The sequence below is a fragment of the Panthera tigris genome, chromosome C2 (assembly GCF_018350195.1).
Source record: "Panthera tigris isolate Pti1 chromosome C2, P.tigris_Pti1_mat1.1, whole genome shotgun sequence".
In the NCBI taxonomy this organism is placed as follows: domain Eukaryota; kingdom Metazoa; phylum Chordata; class Mammalia; order Carnivora; family Felidae; genus Panthera; species Panthera tigris.
The window spans coordinates 129,987,027-130,008,081 of NC_056668.1; the positions used below are offsets into that span (position 1 = coordinate 129,987,027).

At 42.1% G+C, this 21,055-nt stretch overlaps 1 protein-coding gene across 2 annotated transcripts in view; it reads left to right on the top strand.

Moving 5' to 3' along the window:
- CPNE4 (copine 4) overlaps nucleotides 1-21,055 on the top strand; it is a 672,331-nt gene that overhangs the window by 637,186 nt on the left and 14,090 nt on the right. For both annotated transcript variants that reach the window (XM_042956642.1, XM_015539940.2), the window contains 3 exons: nucleotides 9,504-9,637; nucleotides 17,912-17,966; nucleotides 20,875-20,926. In XM_042956642.1, coding sequence (XP_042812576.1) covers nucleotides 9,504-9,637; nucleotides 17,912-17,966; nucleotides 20,875-20,926 — 241 coding nt within the window. The remainder of the gene's footprint in view (nucleotides 1-9,503; nucleotides 9,638-17,911; nucleotides 17,967-20,874; nucleotides 20,927-21,055) is intronic.

The window sequence follows — 21,055 nt, forward strand, 5'->3', positions numbered from 1 at the left end:
AAACCCTCCCAGGTTTGGACAGATGTGACCTCCAGAAAGAGGATCCCAGATGGCAAGGATAGATCTGCTAAAACCTATGGGAAAGCAACATGGCAAACAAGAGAACAACAATCTGAACAGCTTCTGCTCCCCGTCTTGCAGATGTGTACTCGTGAAGGTCAGCCCTGTTTAGCTCCCTTGACTGGATCAGTCATGTGAGAAAAGCAAGGCAGATGGGTTTAAATTTTTTGTCCAGGTTTAAGCCCAAGAGAGTAGACAGGACCAGTGTATTTCTGGGACGGGGACGGCAGTACTCATAGGACTAAAAGGAGCTGCAAGGGGTTGAGAAAAGTGGTAGTTTTATAGACTGACCTCTCCTTAGCTAGAAGCCTATCCTCTAATCTCAGAAGGGTCTGCCTATATCTTCTCTAAACTTGGGGCATGGTTCACTTACTCCTGAATAGGTATGGGTTAATTATAGAATTTGGTCATTTCTTTAGAGTCTAAGGCACACCCACCCAGCCCTCCTGCATGCATACTGGCACGTACAGAAAGTAGCAAACATGTTCATCGTGAGCACACACATGTAACTCCAGCTGTCCTATGGGTTCACTGTCGCACTGATGTATACACATAGAGGTAGAGGAGCCAGCAATGTCATATAGGAGAGCTCCTGGAAATAGTGTCCCACAGTCTTAGGCAAAGGAGCAATTCAGGAAACTATTTATAGGTTTTCAAGGGAGAGCACTATTGATTTGGTTTGGAGTCTATAGATTCCATGCACTCGAACAACTCTATTCAACCTTCAGGGGCTTGCTCTGCCCTTGGAGTTGTGCTGCAAAGAACCAGCCCCCATGAACACCAGAAGTTTATCCCCACAGGGTCCCTAGCTCCATAACCTGGGTCCACGTGGCTTGTCTGACCCAGGCTGGCCCTCCCCTCCTTTCTCACCCCTGCTGATCCTCCCCAGCTGAGGAGGTACCACCTTAATGTACATACCACTACTCCTCAGCTCCAGTTCCTTCTCCCTCCCTTAGCATTTCAGTCTTCCTGAAACTCTTTGAATTGTCCTTTTATTAAGCTCTCCTGGATCATCCCTTCTGAGTGGGCCATTTGTTTCCCGTTAAGACCCTGACCAGTACACTTTATAAACAGGGGCTGAGAGAAAGCTTTTGCACTTTCCACAGATGCCTGGTGCTTTTGACTCTACCTTAAGAATGTCAAAAGTAGAGCATCTTCCCCTTCAGGTGCCAGGCTGATGTGTATTAGGTACTTTTATTGAATTACAATGGATCAAACCCTAACCTTAAAGGAGAGGGAAGGATGAGGAAAAACAAGAAACCCGATGAATAAGTATGATACTAGTTTTGGCTTCAAAAAGCATCCTATGAACTTAAATGTTTACACGTCCATATAGCCTAATGATAAATACCAAAACCTTATTTGGGTTAATATGCATAAACGGGGTATATTTAGGGGAGTATTGGAGAAGTGGTTTGGATTAAGAATTTGAAGGGCAAGGGCTCCTGGGTGGCTCAGTTGGTTGAGTGGCCGACTCTTGATTTTAGCTCAGGTCATGATCTCACGGTTTGTGGGATCGAGTCCTGTGTCAGGCTCTACATTGACAACGCGGAACCTGCTTGGGATCCTCTCTCTCCCTCTCTCACTGCCCCTCTACCTTGCTTGCACTCTCGCTCTCAAAATAAATGAATAAAGTTTTTTAAAAAAGAATTTGAAGGGCTTTTAATTTTGAAGTATATGGTGGATAAGGGAATGTTCAGAAGAATCTTGAGCAGGACATTGAAGAAGCTGGGCACATGCTTTAGGGAACCAAATCTGGGAGTGTTTGGTGGAAGGCATTGAAGGTGGTGAGGAAATTATGAAAGAGACGCAAGCAGAGGGGTGCCTAGGTGGCTCAGTCAGTTAAGCGGCTGACTTCCACTTTGGCTGAGGTCATGATCTCGCAGTTTGTGTGTTTGGCCCCAGTCCAGCTCTGTACTTACAGCTCGGAGCCTGGAACCTGTTTCGGATTCTGTCTCCCTCTCTCTGTCTCTCTGCTCTTCCCCCCCTTGTGCATGCTCTCTCTCTCTCTCTCTGTCTCTCTCTCTCTTTCTCTCTCTGTCAAAAATAAATAAATAAAGAGATGAAGCAAGAAGAGATTAACCATCCTGAGGACAAGTAAGAAGAGGCTAAATTAGCAGGACAGCAGTTAAGAGAGGCACTGTGGAAAGAGAGTCCCATAAGCCTTGGCCTATGATTGATTCAATGAAGAGACAGAAGGCAAGGGAGGATGATGAGTCCAGAGGACTCAGATCTTTTGTGCCTGACTGACAAAGCATGGTGATCCTATTCACGGCAATATGGAAATCAAGAGGAGCCGCCGACGAGATGATGGATTTTATTTTGGACATGATGGAGGTACTTTCAGGCCTCTCAGTGTCGAGATGGCACTTATAAATATGGTCCTAGGTTTCAGGAAAGAAGTAGAAGCTGCAGACATATGGGTCTGGATGAGATGGCCAGAGAGAAGAAAAGAGAAAAGGCGTCTCAGGGAATTATAGAAGATCTCCGTCAGGCAGCAAGGAGAAGAAGGGAAACCCATAGGAGGAGAAATGCCAGAGGAAAAGGTCCAGGACGGGGCAGTAACCCAAATGACCAGAAAGAAAATATTAAAAGATCAAGGGCAATAATCCCATATGCAAGAAGGTGAAGAATAAAAAACTGGATCATGTGATGAAGAGACACATATCACCTTTTGAAAGAGCAATTTCAGCAGTATGAGACAGGGAGACCCAGAAGTTAAGGTCTAAACAGAAGGTAAAAGAACTGTTCATTCAAGAAGGTTGGCAACAAAAGGCCATATTTCATTCTTTCTCATTGCCAAGTAGTATTCCATTGTGTATATAAACCACAATTTCTTTATCCATTCATCAGATGATGGACATTTAGGCTCTTTCCATAACTTGGCTATTGTTGAAAGCGCTGCTATAACCATATGTTTTCACTCTGATGTGGATCCTGAGAAACTTAAGACCATGGGGGAGGGGGAAAAAAGTTAGAGAGGGAGGGAGCCAAACCATAAGAGACTCTTAAAAAACTGAGGATAAACTGAGGGTTGATGGGGGGTGGGAGGGAGGGGAAGGTGGGCGATGGGCATTGAGGAGGGCACCTGTTGGGATGAGCACTGGGTGTTGTATGGAAACCACTTTGACAATAAATTTCATATAAAAAAAAAAAGTTTGGCAAGATGGGGCAAGAGGGGAAAAGGATGATAGCAACTTGAGTATCAAAATAGGGGAGGTTTCAGGCTAGAATCTGACCATAAGCAGAGGAGAAGCCTCAGTGGAGTGAACGAGATTAACAATGCCAAAAAGAGCCCTAGTCAATGATTCTTTTTTGGTCAGCGGCACCACTTGAGAATCTGATACACAATCCATATCCTCTCCCTGGAAAATGCACACACCCGATTTTGCATGCAATTTCAGGAGGTCAAGGGCGCCCTTGAGGACATTCCATCTCCTCATGCAAATCCTCAGGTCATAAGACCTGGAGGGCAACCGTCAGAGGGCAGACTTGGAGGAGGTGAATGGAGATGGAACAGACTAGGGGGCAGGGGTGGGAGCGGCAGGAGGAGTTCACTGTGTTTGGCACATGGCAAAGCAGCCAAAAATAAAATTAGATACTAGAATTTCACACACAAAACACAAAATTATAGACAGCACAGAAGAGACAGGCACCATAAGGTGTTTGGAAAGAAAATGGTAGAAGAGTTCACCATTTCCTTTGAAAGTTATTGCTTTCCCAAATGCATAAAGATGCACTTTGTAAAACAGATTTTCAGGGATAAGCTGTATGTAAAGTACAGCACTCATTTAGGTGGATTATGATAAAGTCATTTTATTTATTTTTTCTTAAATATGAAATTTATTGTCAAATTAGTTTCCATACAACACCCAGTGCTCATCCCAACAGGTGCCCTCCTCAATGCCCATCGCCCACTTTCCCTCCCTCCCATCCCCCATCAACCCTCAGTTTATTCTCAGTTTTTAAGAGTCTCTTATGGTTTGGCTCCCTCCCTCTCTAACTTTTTTTTTCCTTCCCCTCTGCCTTGGTCTTCTGTTAAGTTTCTCAGGATCCTCATAGGAGTGAAAACATATGGTATCTGTCTTTCTCTGTATGACTTATTTCAGTTAGCATAACACTCTCCAGTTCCATCCACGTTGCTACAAAAGGCCATATTTCATTGTTTCTCATTGCCAAGTAGTATTCCATTGTGTATATAAACCACAATTTCTTTATCCATTCATCAATTGATGGACATTTAGGCTCTTTCCATAATTTGGCTATTGTTGAAAGTGCTGCTATAAACATTGGGGTACAAGTGCCCTATGATAAAGTCATTTTAAATGATTATAATGATTGATGATAACATAAGGACATGTTTATGCCATAACATTAAGTGAAAAAAAGGAATGTAAAGCAGAGCCACCCTATGGTTACAACCAGGTAAAATGTTTATATATTTATATATATGTAGAGAGAGAGATAAAATCTAGAAAGGAAAAGAAAAACAAAACATAACTTGCTTGCCAGTGGAATCCTTGAGGAACGAGGATTGTCCTCGGCAGCATCCTTGATCTCCCTAAATTGTGTGCAGAATTAGGTATGTGCATTTTTGGGAGACTGGATATAAATCTTGTATCAGATTCTCAAGTGGTCCAGGTGACCCTCAAAAATGTATTTTTTCATATTTTCAGATGGCCATTTTTATTATTTCTAATTTTTTAACATTAAGGATGATGTTGCTTTCCTTTATCTCTGATTTTGTAGTCTACATTTTGGCAATATAATATTGCTATAATAAGCTGAATGTGGCTCCTCCCATATTAACCTTCAGCCTAAAGAAAAAGAACACGTATTACAAGGTGGCCAGCTATTCCTATTTCTCAGGAAATCTTTCCAACACTAACACATGTCCACACTGTGTCCCAGTTTAAGTTTTACATCTTTATATCCCAGACTAAACACTGGCGGACTCTGGTATAGACCTCTGAGAAAAGAGAATGAGCCCTGGTTGAAGAGGGGAATGCTTTGCAGTCTGCAGGAAATGAATGGGGTGACCTCAGGAGTCCTTTCCATCAGGTCTAGGTTCCTATTTCTTTGCCCACAGTGGCGCTTTGAGGAGGTCGAAAAGCACAAGAGTTTAATCTGTCAATTAAGAAATGGTTCAGACTGAACGGTATCTCCACCTACAAGGCTTATTGTTACAGATCCAAATTGTATACAAATATAAGACAAACAAGCAAAAAACAAATCTCTTGCCCCAGCAGACGATATGGCAGAGGTTGACTGCACGTTGATTGCAGAGAGATTAGGCAACTAACCAGAGGTTGGTTCCCAGCAGCTTCGCTTAGAAAACACCCAAGAGGTTTCAAATGGCTTGTTTGTCACAGGCAGAGAAGGGAATCTGAGGAGTGGGCTTGTTTTGTGTAGAAGCTAAAAATGTCCAATGATAGATGCTCATCACTGGCTTCCAGCCTTTTCCAGGAAGCAGCTCTGCACTGGGGACTTGGTGGCAATGGAGGGAAAATTTCACATTCCTACTTTACAAGGTCTTGCAAAGCTGCTCCACAGCTCTGCCTAATGATGAGCGAGGCCTCCTGGGCAGAAGGGGAGAGCAACGGGCGGGTGCCTATTCTTGGACCGCCTGCTGGGAAGATTGGAGCACATACCAGAACCACAGGCTTTCGTAAATGCTTCATATCAGAAAATGAAAACGTAGCCGCTCTGCAAGCTCACCAGCATTCAGGAAGCAGGCGTCAGCAGCCACCTCCACAAACTGGCATTTTTCAGTCATTTCCTTGCTTTTATTTCTCAACTTAATCCCGTCTTTCACTGCCTCCCTGTTGCTTTTTAAAATAAATCTAACCTTTCACTCTGTTCTCCTTCCACTAATGCTAACTTAAAGAGCACAGAGAATTCTTGGTAGAAGGCCACCTCCTGAAGATATTTTATCTCCAGCTTCATCAGGGCGACTTTAGAAACCATCACTTGCCAGGGAAACAAATCTTTCAGCTGCTGTGTACTTAAGACTGTCCATTGCTTTCTCGTCAATGATAAAATATTTTTGTTATGAAGAATGGGAACTATAGAAAGGGGTGGGTGGTAAGGATCATTGATTTATTTCCTTTTTCACCAGGTAATTTTTAAGTTCATACCTTTTCCCAAAGCTCTATCAGAGTCTCCAGAGCTAGAATGGCCTCTGTGGTTGTCACAGATACTGGGGCCATCCCCATGGGAAAAGTGGAGCCCTGCCCCCACCTCCTGCAAAGGTCTGCCTACAGAAAAAAAAAAATTAAAATTTCCATCAGGCTTGTTTGTATGTCTAAACAGCACCACCAAGAGCAGGCAGCCCAACACCAACCTTCTAACAGTGATCTTTAGGTGGTTCCATTTTCCTCTAGATGTCGTTTCCATTTCCAAAGAAATGTGGCTACTCCCTTTCTCTAACTGGCATCAGTCGGTCACCAAATCCTGTTCATTTTCTATCCTTAATATCTCTGGTCACAATCCCCTTCTCACCATCACCTCTGCCCCACACTAGTTTGTTAGGCATAACAGAATTATTCCAAGCCTGGGGATGAAGAGTTGATAGAAATGAAATGACAAAATAGGGCCAGAATGAAGAAGCAGGAGAGTAGAGAGGCGCCTACAATGCAAAATTTAAAAAGAGGCAATCACTCTCAAGATTGTGCAAATGTAGGGTCAGCTGGGAATGAAGTCCTTCTTGAATTGACACCCTCGTCACCAGTCTTACCTTCCCTTGGTCCCAACCCTATGATGTGTGGCTTTATTTTAAAGTGTATTGTTGCCAAAATCTGTGTATGTTCACCCAGACATTATACACGCTTCTCCCCATAACACAACATACCCATTCGGGTGTTAGATCTGGGCTTGCATGCTGCCACTTGGTGCCTGCATACTTGGAGGATCTTGCCCATGCCTGGGGAGGATAAGAGGGACATTTGAGTTTCTTGAGCTGTCATTTTTCTTTATGGATGTTTTCTCCCTCTGGTGTTTATATGACCTGATTTTACTCTCTGGTTTTATATCAAGACACCAGCATGTTTTTCTCATTATGAAATACCCTTAACTCTCAGTCACGTAATCAACACACAGGACAATTTTCAACTGCAGCCTCAAGAGGCATAGGTAAAGTATTGTGGTGATCCTTGATGAAGAACATCATAAACACACACACACACACACACACACACACACACACACACACACACACACACATTAATTGCCCTATTTCTACATTTTACAGCTGTTTTGATTATAAACAGCTGTTCATTCAAGGCCATTCTCTCCTAAATTACTCTAGCTGCCTTGTAGCTAGTGTCCCTACTTCCAGGCTAAATCCTCTCCATTCTTTTTTTTTTTTTTAACGTTTATTTATTTTTGAGACAGAGAGACAGAGCATGAACAGGGGAGGGGCAGAGAGAGAGGGAGATACAGAATCTGAAACGGGCTCCAGGCTCTGAGCTGTCAGCACAGAGCCCGACGCGGGGCTTGAACTCACAGACCGTGAGATCATGACCTAAGCCGAAGTCGGATGCTTAACTGACCGAGCCACCCAGGCGCCCCTCTCCATTCTTTATAGTCATAAACATACCCATGTGACAACTTGGCATGTTAGCCACAGCCTTGTGTTTCCTTTGGGGTATATAGTGGCATAATGGAGGAAAAGCCTTTGGAGCCGTATAGACTGGGGTTTGAACCCAGTTCCATCACCAGGAAATTTCATCACCTGTGGGCCTCAGGGTCTTCATCAATGAAAAGGAATAACAATCTCTGCCTTCCAGAGTTCTTTGATGAAAATAAAATAACATAATACCTGGAAAGCAGATAACGCAGTGTCTGACACAAAGTAGGGTTTTAACAAGGGCTAGTCCTCTCCCCTTTGTTATCTAAAGTAAGAGCATCTCAGGGGTAGGAAAGCACCTTGCAGTTTTTCTCCACGTGACCTTTCCTTTTGAAACATTATTAGTATTAGCATCTTATCAGCTGGTACTCCCTTGTTGAAAACATCTGGTTATTCCAAAAATAGAATTTGCATCCTGCTTAAATTTCTTTTCAACATAATCCTGGGAGAGGTGAAGAAGAAAAGGAGAAACAAAATCAGTGATGATAAGAAATAACTTCATGAAAAAAAAGGGGGGGGAGTGTAAGTGAACTCCTGGTAGCCTATTGCTTTTCTTCTTCTAGTCATGTGGATTGGATTGCAGCATTACAGTATAAGGTGTGGCTGACATTTTCCCCTATCAACCTTAGTCTTATAGGCTGATCTCTCAGAAGCAGAAACAGAACACAAAGCACCTTTTCTCTGTCCTTCCAGAAATAACATCCACCCTAAATAAACCCAATGGGATATTCCAATTATTTGTCATAATGGAATGTTGTCAAATAATATGCATGTAGCATTTCCCATCTGCAAGATTATAAGAGAAAATAAAGCCTCTCTGTCATTAGTAAGTGGATTCAGCTGAGCCCTGAAGAGAACGGGAAGACACAACAGGAACATCTCTGTCTTTTACTACAACTCCTTTTGTTTTAATTCCCCCATCCTTTCTCTCTACTCCCCACCAAGCTAAAGTTTTTTTGTTGGTTGGTTGGTTGGTTGGTTGGTTGGTTTGTTGGTTTGTTTGGTTTTTTTGAGAGGTGTTTGCTGGGCTAACTTTTATTTAAATGATAATGATGCTAGAAACCAGAAGAAATGTTTCTTCTCAGTTTAGCACTCTCCAGGCTTGAGCCTTTTGTTGTTTGTTGATGTTAAGAGTGTTAAGTGGGTCAACTTTTATTTAGATAATGATGCCAGGGGTCAGAAAAAATCTCAGAAGTTCAAAGATAATATCTCCTTGGTGACAAGGCAGAGGATTCCCTTTTCTGCTTCCCACCGACTATGCCATAGCATTCAGCTTCTTCTCTGGTATAGGCAGGACTTCTCGCTGAATGCCTCACTCAAAGCTGCTTCTTGCAGAAAATTCATTATAACCACTTCAACACATCTCTCTGCAACTGGCTGCACACGAGAGTATGACAATGGCATTCTTCTATAGACCACATCTTTAACACAGAATGTAGTTTTAAGGGATTTTACCTCTGTCTCACGAACAGAATTGTCCTGCCTGAAGAGCACAGGACTCTTTTCTTAGTGAATTATGAACTGAGGGGCAGATATTCCATCCTTCCTCTTGCTGCCTGGCAACGTGGATCAGCGGTGGCTGGGCTTTCTGACCCCCGTGTCAATCTCAAGTTCTGTTTTGGGATTGGAGGAGAGGAAAATGGAAGACTACAGAAATGGCCTCAACCAGATTAATAACTTCTCTCACTTTCCTTCTTGGCAGGGTACGTGATGTGCTGCTTTTCCCATCCCTGGCCATGTCTTTTGTGTGGCTGATCACAATTCCTACCAGATGCATTCACTTTAAACCTACCCATTCTCCTATTTTCTCTTCCAGGTAGCTATAGATTTCACTGCCTCAAATGGGGACCCCAGGAACAGCTGTTCCCTGCACTACATCCACCCTTACCAACCCAACGAGTACCTGAAAGCCTTGGTGGCTGTGGGCGAGATTTGCCAAGACTATGACAGGTACAAGACCCCCGGTCTTCCCAGGTCTTATCATCTCTCTGTGGGTTCTGATGGTCCCTGGATGATCCTTGGCAGGAAAACAGACGTGCAGTCAGCAGTTACCCATACTGGGCTCAGGAAGCCACAGAATAGAACCTTGACCCCCAAATTTTATCCTCTCTACACCTAGAGAAACTGAGTTCATGCCATGCTCACCTGGGTCACCAAAACCAAAATATCCTTTCTCAGCTTTCTTATGTGGCTTGCAAAACTACTTTCTATCTTGTTAAGTTTCGGAATGGGTCTTGCTACTCAAAGTTTGGGCCGTGGACTAAGCAGCATAGCACCACCTGGGAACTTAGAATCCCGAGCCCCACTCCAGACCTGTTGAATCAGAATCTGCATGTTAACAAGATTCCCAGATGATTTGTGTGCACTTTGGAGTTTGAGAAGCACTGGTTTATTGGACATTTTTGAATCTAACCCTCACATTATACCTTATGTTGTAGGTATTGTTTAACAGAAGAGGAAATAAAGCTGGGCAGGGAGGTTAAGCTGTGCACTGTCACTCAGCCTGAGGCAGGATTTGAACTGAGATCTATTTCCTCCTACTGTTTAAGCTCCTAATCACTCTGTTTCACTGACTTCAGAGCTATTGGTAACATTAGTAGAGGGTGTGTGTCTTCCCACGTGCACATGTGTGTGCCCATCCACAGAAGTGTGTGTGTATGTGTGTGTTTGCTTGTGTGTATATAGATAACATGATTTTGAGATCAGATTGGTACTACAGTTATTTTTCCTTGATGGTAAATATTGACCTTTCCCACCAAGAGAATTGTGATTTACATAAATTACATTAAACTGAATTTATTTTGCCTTTCCAGTATTTCCAGGTTGAGGTGAAGTTGTTCACATGTTCAAGAAGGTTCTTTGAGGTAGAATGAATATAAATATAAATATGGATACATCTCAGTTGAGTCATTAGTGTGTTTGTAAAACAAGGCTAGTTAGTAATAAGAAGCAACCAAGTGAGCCTTTAAATCAGGAAAATAAAGAAAGCGACTCTGTCCTCTAGTTTCAGAGAAATTTTATGGGACAGCATGATTTCTGTTCTTTCTAGTGTCATAACCAGTGGTAGGTATATTAAAAACCCCTTGCCCCAGGCACCACAGGGGATGAGACAATCTAGTGACCAGAATGTGCAGAGAAACCAACAGGAGAGGGATAGGAAAAATCTCATCTGTGTCCTCCTGCTGGTGAATCTCTGCATTCGGCTTGGTTATTTTCAATAACTCAACTGGGTGTGAGGGCAGTTGGGGAATGAATAAACAGATCCAGTAAAATCACACAGCCTTAAACACTCAGGCCTTTGCTGACACTTGCCCTCTTATACAGTTAGAACAGAGGGCAATAGCATTTTAAATTACTTTGTTAAAGTGATACTTCTTATACTTAACCGAGGTATCGACTATGAAGACAACTTGAATTTCAGCTCTGATTTCTTTTGGCCCAAATACAGGGAGTATTCCTAGAGAGGGTATATATCATATGGAGAGTTCTACCAAGGAGAGAAAAAATTAACAAATTGCCTCCCCACTGCCAGAAACTTCTCCAGACATACCCAAGATACCAAAACAGTCATTTTTTCCTAACATGCACATGAATGATTTAGTGCATGATTTAGTATATACATAAGAGGCAAGAAAGAAGGGAGAGGATGTATCTTCAGGATTCTTAATAATTTTAAATCATGAAATGCTCATAAAAGAGATAAAGTAGGTAAAGCATTCGATACAATACTATAAATACATGCTGCTTAATAATAAAATTGACTCAGACTCTAGGGGAGAAGGCAGTATAATAACGAATTCCAAAGAGAAAATTGGTGGTTTGACCAGAAACTAAGATGCCAATGCCCAGAGCCTTGGCTACGGTCCTGCAGCAGATTTACAGGATGATCTGGAACAAACTGCTGAACTTCCTGTTTCCTGGTTACTTCACATGCAGGATGCAGATACAATCCAAGTGACCCATACATCTTTTAGAGCTATTATCCTCTTATAATGTAAAAGCCAGGCAAAGCCTGGAGAGCATTTAGTATTCACTCAAAAATACAGATTCAACATAAAAGTAAGGTATTATACCTTAGGGGTTACATAAAGAATTACTGTAAATGATTCTTTTTAAAATTTTTAAAGGAAAATAATGAAGTTATCAGCCCATCTGACCAGGAAAATCAGGTTTCCGCAGTTCAGTGGAACTATACATGTATACGTATATGTATACGTATATATGTACATATATACATATACGTATACATATAAAGAAGGCAGCTCAGCATTAAAAGGGGCAAATGCCTAAGGAAGAAAAGAACTGAAAAGCCCAGGAGCTCTTTTGAGAGACTCCCTGGAAGAATGTGTAATGCAAGCCGCTCACTTGAAAACTGACAAGGTTCTGCAGTTTCTCCTTTGCGTGGGTGGATAGACAATAGACAGGCAGAGTCAGGAAATTTCAAGTTGGGGCTTTGGAATTAATTTATTCTCACATCAAAGTCACTGAGGTTGATGTTCAAAAGAAACACTTGAATAAAAACTGACAGAAGGCGTCGTTCCCCCTCCTGCAGAGACAGAGAGGTTTTTAATCCCCATGAGCCTTAGAAATTGCTCCCAGCCTCTGACAGCCAAGGGTTTTCTTTCTGCCTTGTACAGTCATTGCTAAGGGGTCATTATGAGGTGATCAATGAAGTAGAACAGCTTGGGAGACGCATAAAGCCCTTCTCAGGGTGCCTTGAAGGGGAAGCTTCTCCACAAATTTCTGGTCCTAAGGCCAGAAGACAGTCCTGCCAGCTCACTCTGTCTCTATGCCTCTGAAAGAGAGAACACTGCCCATTCCCTCCCCTTTGAGTCGCCAAGCATGCACACATGTATGTGTACACACACACACACACACACACACACACACACAAGCTCATATATTCCCTGTTGGTTGTAGCACTTGTCCAGCTCCTATGAACATCCTGGTCAGGCTGCTCAAGACCAAGTGACATCCATTCTGTGGGCCCAGCAGAGATATGGATCTCTGACCACCTGGAATGCCCTCCAATAAAAGGCTGGTCTGTCTGCTATCGACAGAGTATAGATACTGAATACAGTGCTTGGAAGCACAGACTGCCATTTTATGGATGCGACCACCCCAGCATAAGGTGGAGGTTTCAGCACCTGAGGCAGGAGTCTTCCTCCATGGTGTGCTAGGAGGCAAAGTTAGAACTGATACCCAATCTGACAGGTACTGGGTTTAGAATCCAAAGACAGGTTCATGTCACAGTTCTACCTTTTCTACTCTACCAACACCAGTCAGTGGTTTTCAGCCTTGGCTGCACATTGGAATCATTTGGGCAGTCTTAAAATATGCTGATACCTGGGCCCCACTCCAGAGGTTTATTAGTCTGGTGTACATCCTGGGGAATCGGGATTTTTAATTCTAGTGGGCGTCCCAAGTTGAGACCCAGCGTTAAATTGGGAGAGAATGGGTCAGATGGAATGGCTAAGGACCAAGCAGCACCTATTGGCTGCCAGGTACCTTACATGGTGTTGTAAGGACAGAGATAAATTAACAAAGCATAATTTCCCCCCAGCTGGTTCACAGTCTCAGGGAGAAAAGGGCTTGTAAATAAATCGCAGCCCAGCTTGGTCAGGGCAGCTGACTGTAGACGAGGACTGCATAAAAAGAGAAGGATTGACTTTCTCCTTTGTGGGAGAAGAGGTAGTCAAGGAAGGCCTTCTGAGGATGGTAAGTTCTGGGAAATTCAGTTGTTATTAGAACACGGATGGACTTATCTTTATTATTCTGAATCGTTAGACCCAACCAGCCTCCTACAAAGGGCAGAGTCAACGGGAGTGGTAGAAAGAGCATGGGGTCCCAGCGACAAATAGACCCTGGGTTCAGACCCCAGCTCAGCTACCTCTGTTCTGAGGTGTGCGTTCCATGTGCCTTGGTGTCATTGATTTCAAGTGGAAGTTTTCTCTAACTTTCCTTGAGGAGCAGTTGTAAGGGTTAGATGTACAGTGGCTAGCTAGCACATGTTCGGCCTGTTATACTCAGCAAACGATAGAGGCTATTATCTTTGACACTCTTAATTAGGTTTAAAAATAAACTGAACACAAAAGGAAAAAGGATTATGGTGTCAGATCTGAAGGACATTTTGGACCAATGACTTTAATTTTTGGTTTTGAGCATGTACCCCTAAAAATGATTTTATAAAAATGTGTAACCTCACACATTTTTACATTTACATTGACATCTAATGTTTTCCATTATGAGTTTAAATAATGGCAAAGAATGGAAATTCTAGTGTATTGTAAATATGAACATTTAAAAATAAAACTCTTACATAACTCTTGTGAATGCATCCAGTAGAATGTAAATGCCATAGCTATATGATCCATCATCCATTTTAAAAATGCATGAACAAGCTCTTTAGTTGGAGTTGAGAATTTTAATTATTTATTTTTTTCATGAACTTGTATTTTCACTCCCCTCCCCCATAGAATTTCATCCTAATGTATCATTAAAATTTGGGTTCAAAATTCTTTTATTGGTCACTGTATCATACATTTCTATAATAAAAATACAAATATAAATTTTAAAATATCTAGTTTCTAAAATGTTCTGTGTTGAAAAGGTTTAAAATATTTTTTAAAATCTTCTGTTTGAGTTTTTATTACAATCATTATTAGTGCATAATTGACCAAAAGAACAAATGTATTGGAAATTTCAGTATTTAATTATTGCCCATAAAAAATGAAAACTTTTAATGAAACAAATAGTGAGGGGTTTTCCCTAATTAGTTTACAATTTGTAGATGAATGCTATCCATTAGTAAAACGGAAGAGTCTACTTTCAGTCCTATTCCAATTTTTTTTACCAATATAAATACTAAGAAAACCTGTTCTTATAAATAAGTACATGGTAATGGAAAGAGTTTGACTAGCAGTTTTACTCATTTCTTTCAACTCTAAGTTATACATGAAAAAAATCACATAATGGTTTATCACCACAATGTATTTTTAATGATCTACCAGCTGATATAAGCACTTCCTACAACTTTTTAAAGCAAAAATTGGCAACTGCCCGACTTGCAAAAGGATTTGTTTCCTCATTCCCTTATTTTCTCCTGCAGAGTTTTTACACTAAGGAACAATGCACCATTGTGGTTAAGATTCATAATGGGTAAGGAGAAGGATAATTGTGAAAGGGAAGGTGTGAATGGAGAGCAGGTCTTTCTATTACACCTGTTCCCAGAAGATCAATTTCAGCAGAGACTACATAGGAGCAGAGGAACTGAATACTGATTTCCTTAAAAAATAAATAAATAAAATCATGCCCTACTATCCCCAGAAGGGCATTGCATTTCCATGTACCCCAGTGTTAAGACCACTGTCTTAATTGTCTAGGTGTTCTGAAATGCCAGTTTGCCTTGAGTCAGTCTCTGTTTCCTTATGGATGAGGTCATTTGTCTTTATTTTTATTACTCTCTTGCTTTGTCTCAAAGTCTTCCCTAACTGGAGGGTTAAAATGGTGTTTGAAAATAAATCTTCCATCTGGAGATCCTTTAACCATCAGTCATTCCCTAAGAAGTTCAGGACTCCATGCTCATTACCACTGAAGACCATGGGCTCTTTTATTGTATTTTATGCTGTTCTATTCCGGTAGTAAGAAATCTTGCCATTAGCAATGTGGTAACATGCTCGTGAGTTTTCCAAGTTCACAGATTCCACCAATCATGTTCCTAGTAGTTGCAGAGTGGCCCCTTTACTCAGTGCTGAGTGCCCTTTACTCCAATCTCAAGTTCTTTGAAGTGCTGGCATATGGATGCTTGCTTGTGTGCTCAACCTGCCTTCTCTTGCCTCTTGCATAAGACTCCTCTCTGACTAGTTTTATTTTTTAATCAGGAAGAATGGAAGTGTAAATCTATTGTGCTTGTGCTTGAAAGTTTTTCTTTGGTATGTTTGTTAGTTAGAGACTTCGTGGTGGCTAACTTCAGAGAATTGATGCCCTCCTGGGTTATTAATTATTCCTCTTGTAAGTGAGGCATTTTCCCTGCCTCCCTGCTCTTAAAACTCAATTACATAACAGTGCATCATGCTCAGCAAACCTCAAATCCCCAGGGTGGCTTGGAAGGTATAAAAAGAATATCCTTAAGGCTGGAACATTGGTTTGGTGATTAGAAATGGATGGAATATTAGATCTCACCCTTCCCGAACTCCTCAAAGAAAAAAATAAAAGGTATGGAACCTTCTAGGTTTCTGTTTTGACTTTTCGGAGCTATCTCTGGGTTGGAAGAACCAGGACCCCTTCTCCAACCCAGAAAGTTTTCTTCCATACCTAGTTACCCTGAAAGGGCCTCTGAAATCTCCCTCATAGATTCCCTCTCACAGCTGCCTGCCCTTGTCTTGGTTAAGTGGGGGGGGGGGGGGGGGGGGGGGCGTGGAATTACTGTGGCAAAGTATTTCAGTATTTCCAAGGACCAGAAGTATTTTGTTCTCAGAGCTGTGGCTAATCCTTTATAAGCTGTTGTGTTTTTCTATTTATCAGTATTAATACCTTTTCTGCTACCTGCTAGATGCAGTGCCCCACAAAGCCCATATCTACACAACAGTGAGGAAAAGGGAGAGCTGGTGATTTTCTGGAGAATTTGACTAATTTCAAAGAATGCTGGCTTCCTCATATATCCTTGCTCAAATTGGCTCATTTTGGTGAAGTTTTATCAAAGCCATCATTGGCTACTAATGACCTCTAAATCTGTCAGTTGGTGGTGGGTGAAGATCTGGCTTTGGTACTTTGACTTCTCTGTCAGCCTTGTGGGGAGGGGGGTGTCCCCTCTTATTGACAGAGCCATTCAGGGACAGTGAGCCCTAATGAGTTTCCTTTTCTCCTTGACTAACTCTGCAAAGAACTGAGAAATGTAGGAATTGTTCCAAGAACAAATCTCGGTGGTATATTTAATGGAAAAGTAAAAGGTAGATGGCATGAGAAGAACATTCCTCTGCTGAGAGCAATACTCCAGAACCCCACAAAATTTGCCTAAAGAGAGTCTTACCTGTTGTCTGGTCAGGGGATCAGTTAGTGCCAGAAGGAAGTGCCAGAAGGAAATCACATTTAATGCTATATATAATCATTAAAGTATAATGAGACAACAGAAAAGGCACGGGCTTTAGAATCACACGATCCTCCCTGGTAAACACCTTAGGCCACTTTCTTAGCCTTTCTGAGACTCGGTTTATTCATCTGTAAATAGGAATAATAAGTAGGTGGAAATTCAAGGGTAGTATAAGAATTAAACATGTACATTGCCTAGCATCATACCCGGCAGATTGGATGTGCCAGTTAAGGTTAATTCTTCTCCCCATCATTTCACCTCTAGTACAGTAAAGTACGAGGTAAGGTATAACATATGTGAATGAATAAATTAAAGAGAGAAATTTCAATATGCCTAAGAGAAACCAAGCCATGATTCAATTCATGGGCTATCTTTTCATTAAATATTTATGGAGCACACATTCTGTGGCAAGTATTATGCTGAAGAGAGGGGCAAGGGGCATTTTGGGACAGAGAGGCAGTGGCAGATGTAAAGGTATTAATACCAAAAAACAGCATCCCTTTGCATTCAGAAGACATGAAAAGACATGTAAATAATTTATCCTTGTTTGTATGAAATAAAATAATGGGCAAAATGAGTCCTGTAGATGGAACCAAGCTCTGTCAATTAGAGCCTTCTAAGCTTCCTGTTACTTTTAAATATCCCCTTTTGGCTTAGACTTGTCTGGATTTGAACCCTGGCTCTAACCAGCAGCCTGATCTTGAACAAGTCACTTTACCTCCCAAGACATTTCCCCACCTGTAAAATGAGAATAATGATCTCTCCCTAGAAAGATTTTATAAGATTATATATATGAAAAACCCTAACACAGTCAACAATTGGAGTTACCTAATTCATGATCACTTTTCAAAGACAGAAAAGTAGGCTTGGGGAGGTGAGGAAATCCTGGACCATTATTCGTCAGTATCAAATCTAGCAAAAAGTTATGGGAAGAAATTGCAGACTAATGACTGTAATGAACTTTGGGATTCCTTCTTGATTTTAATTATCCACGCTGCCACTATCCCCTGTTACCACAGATAATCAAGAGCATGAGTCAGCATTTGGCAGAGTAAAATGTCCCAGCAAGGTAACACAGGTTCATGTTTTTCTTCCTCATTGGGTGAACAAATGAAGCAACTTATTTTTTTTTCCAGTGACAAAATGTTCCCGGCCTTTGGGTTCGGTGCCAGGATACCCCCAGAGTACACGGTGAGTGAGTATAGATCCTCTGGTGTAAAAAGAATAACTTCGGTTTCCCTCATAGGAATTCACTCTTTTGGCCCTTGATAAAAATATGTAAGTAGAGCCCCAAAACTCAGAAATGGTCTTCAGAACTAGTGAAATTAGCCCCTTGGAGCCTATCTTTCGATGAAACAATCTCCTGGTATTCTGGATGAGTCTTCCCAGAGGGGCACAGGAAGAGTCCCATTGTTGAGCTTCCTGTAGGTATGGTCAGAAACTGAGAAGACACTCAGGAAGTTGATCTCCACTGTCTCGGAACCTATCTACGCAGGTGTCCTCTATAGAAAGATCCTATTGATCACAGTGCCAACTGTGAAAGTCCATGACGAGGACTTCTGCAGAGTCCCTTAGGCCAAGTCTCTGAGCACCAGGCTTGTGTGGCAGAGAGATACAGAGAAGTCCTGAAGGAGAAGCACTCTGGCTTAGAGTATTGGGGAGCTGAAAGCTTCCCGTGTAAACACTGGAGTCCTATTTGATACTGATTTCTCATGAACAAAGAAGACAAAGGTTGTGCAGAGAGATTTGCACTGCAGTGGAGCTGAGGCATTGTGCTGTGGTATACCAGATGCCCCCATGGGACGCTCTCCAGAGAGAACTCTGCTCCCACAGGAGGAAGGGCCTTGGAGAGACAGCAAGGCTCCTGCTCCAAACTCATCAATTCCTCTGAGCTGCAAACCAAGTGGAAGCAATACTGCTCAGTCATCAGTTTCTCTTTTACCGATTGAGTCTCAGGGCAGGAGGAAAATGCTGACGTTTGCTCCCACACCAGAGCTGTCAGACCAAGGGCCTTCCCCTTCTGTGTCCTTTTTGTAAAAAGGGAATCCATCTCCCCGATACTGCTGAAGTGAGCACTGGATGGAGTGGCATGTCTTCCTGACCTGTCCTCTTTCTTATTTGCCTTATACCCCATACTGTCTTCCCTGCTGGGCATGGCTACAGATTTCTAGAAGCTTTTGTTGGAAATGGAGCACATGGAGAGGAAGAACATAGACTGGGAGTTGCTGACTGGTGGCCTGTAGACATTATTCAGGCCACAAATGTATTATATTTGACACAAATTTTTTTTTAAGAATTAAGCAATTTCAGGGGTGCCTAGGTGACTCAGTCGGTTAAGTGTCTGACTTCGGCTCAGGTCACGATGTCACAGTTCGTGAGTTCGAGCCCCACGTCAGGCCCTGTGCTGACAGCTCAGAGCCTGGAGCCTGTTTCAGATTCTGTGTCTCCCTCTCTCTCTACTTCTTTCCCGCTCATGCTCTCTCTCTGTCTCTCAAAAATAAATAAACGTTTAAAAAAAAATGTTTTTTAAGAATTAAGCCATTTCATGTAAAATATCAGATTTCTGGCTTCTCTGGAAAAACTAAAAGAACAACACTGAGATTAAGAGATTTCACACACAAGAATTAGCAGAGCTGAAGAGATGCAATCCCCTTCAGATGGGGATGCTGTCTTAACAGGCATCCCTCACATATCCTCACCTGTGCTCTCACAAAGCCATGCAAATGCCCCTTTGCCGTGCCTAATTTCCCCTCTGCTCTAATAGACTGGTGGTCTCAATCAGCCGGGTGCCCCCGGAGAGTTTACAAGGTCATCACAATTTACTTCTTTAGGATAAAATCTCAGAGTTTGTCTTGAAACTGAGCCACAAGCGCCTGTGTCTTAGTTTGCACTTTCCTGGGAATAGATCTTGAGACAAGGATTTGGATGCAAGTTGTTTATTTGAGAGGTGGAGGAAAGCTCAACAGAGGGTGGGAAAATGGGGAGAAGTCAACATAGGGTATGCTAACAAGCCAGTTACCACTGGGGTAGCCAGAGCTGAATTCTTCTGGGGCCTCCAGGAAGACAATGTAGAGTGCACACAGACCCCAAGAGATAAAGGGAGCTGGGGTATTGATATACCATATCCTGTCATCCAGTGAGTGATTAAGGGCTACTCGCCAGGGACATTCATTCCCCAAAACTTTCAGCTAGGCAGGCAAAGCAGGCTCTGGAGGCCTGAGAAAGACTTAAGGTAAGTAAAGCAGGTAAGATGGTTAGAAGTCAGCTGACTTCCTGGAAGTTCTCAGGGCAAGGAAATGTGGGCTAGCGTGAACACTAAGAAAAGAGGGGTCTTTTCACACAGTGACCTATTTTCTAGCACCTAATAGAGTCAATGCTTGGAAATAGCCTTTGAAATGCAAGTCTCTATATAATTCCAAATGATCCAATAAAAATGTCCAGATGCCAAAACATCCCTCTTGTTTTATCAGGTTTTAGAAACAAAAAAAGTAAACAATATTTTATTCGACCTTATGGTCCTACCTGGTCTTGCCAGGTAGAGGAATTTGTGCTGGAAGCTTAAAAAGTATATTACTTTATTACTTTTCCAGGAATAGAGTCCATTTTACCTGTATATATCTGAAAATCCTCTGGCCCTATATTTCTGCATATAATGTTAGAATGATTCGTAAATGTCAACAGCTTAGCTGGAGCCTTTATAACCATCACCATGTTGAGCAGACAGCTTGGGTTTTTGAGGGTCCAAATAGAGTTCAGCCAAATCTAAGCCTCCAGCCTGTGGCCAGTTCTATCTGGAAGCTATTTGGAGTTACATTTTTCTGAAATCTTTTCTTCAATTCCTTTTATATGCCTTATTCTCCCCTCCTGCCAGCATTTATCTGATTCTAGAAAATCTTCCTGTCACCTCAACTCCACGGGGAGCTTAGAATTCACCCTCCATCTCAGATTGATTGTGTAAAGGCTTAAAATGGTTCCTGCTGCTTAACACATAATGAATGTAATGGGCATTTGTTTGCAAACTCTAAGCCCCAGTGCCTCCTTACTGGATTAAAGTTGTAATTCTCCTTTCTTCCTTTTTTAAATTTTAATTGGTGTCTAGGTCTCTCACGACTTCGCAATCAACTTTAATGAAGACAACCCAGAATGTGCAGGTAAATCACACATAAAAGAAAGCCAAGGTCTCACATCCCTTCCGTGTGTACCTTTCCTATTTTTGTCTCTCTGCTCTGATACAGTGTGTCCGTTATCCACAGTCATCTGTCCACAGCAGACAGCTAGGC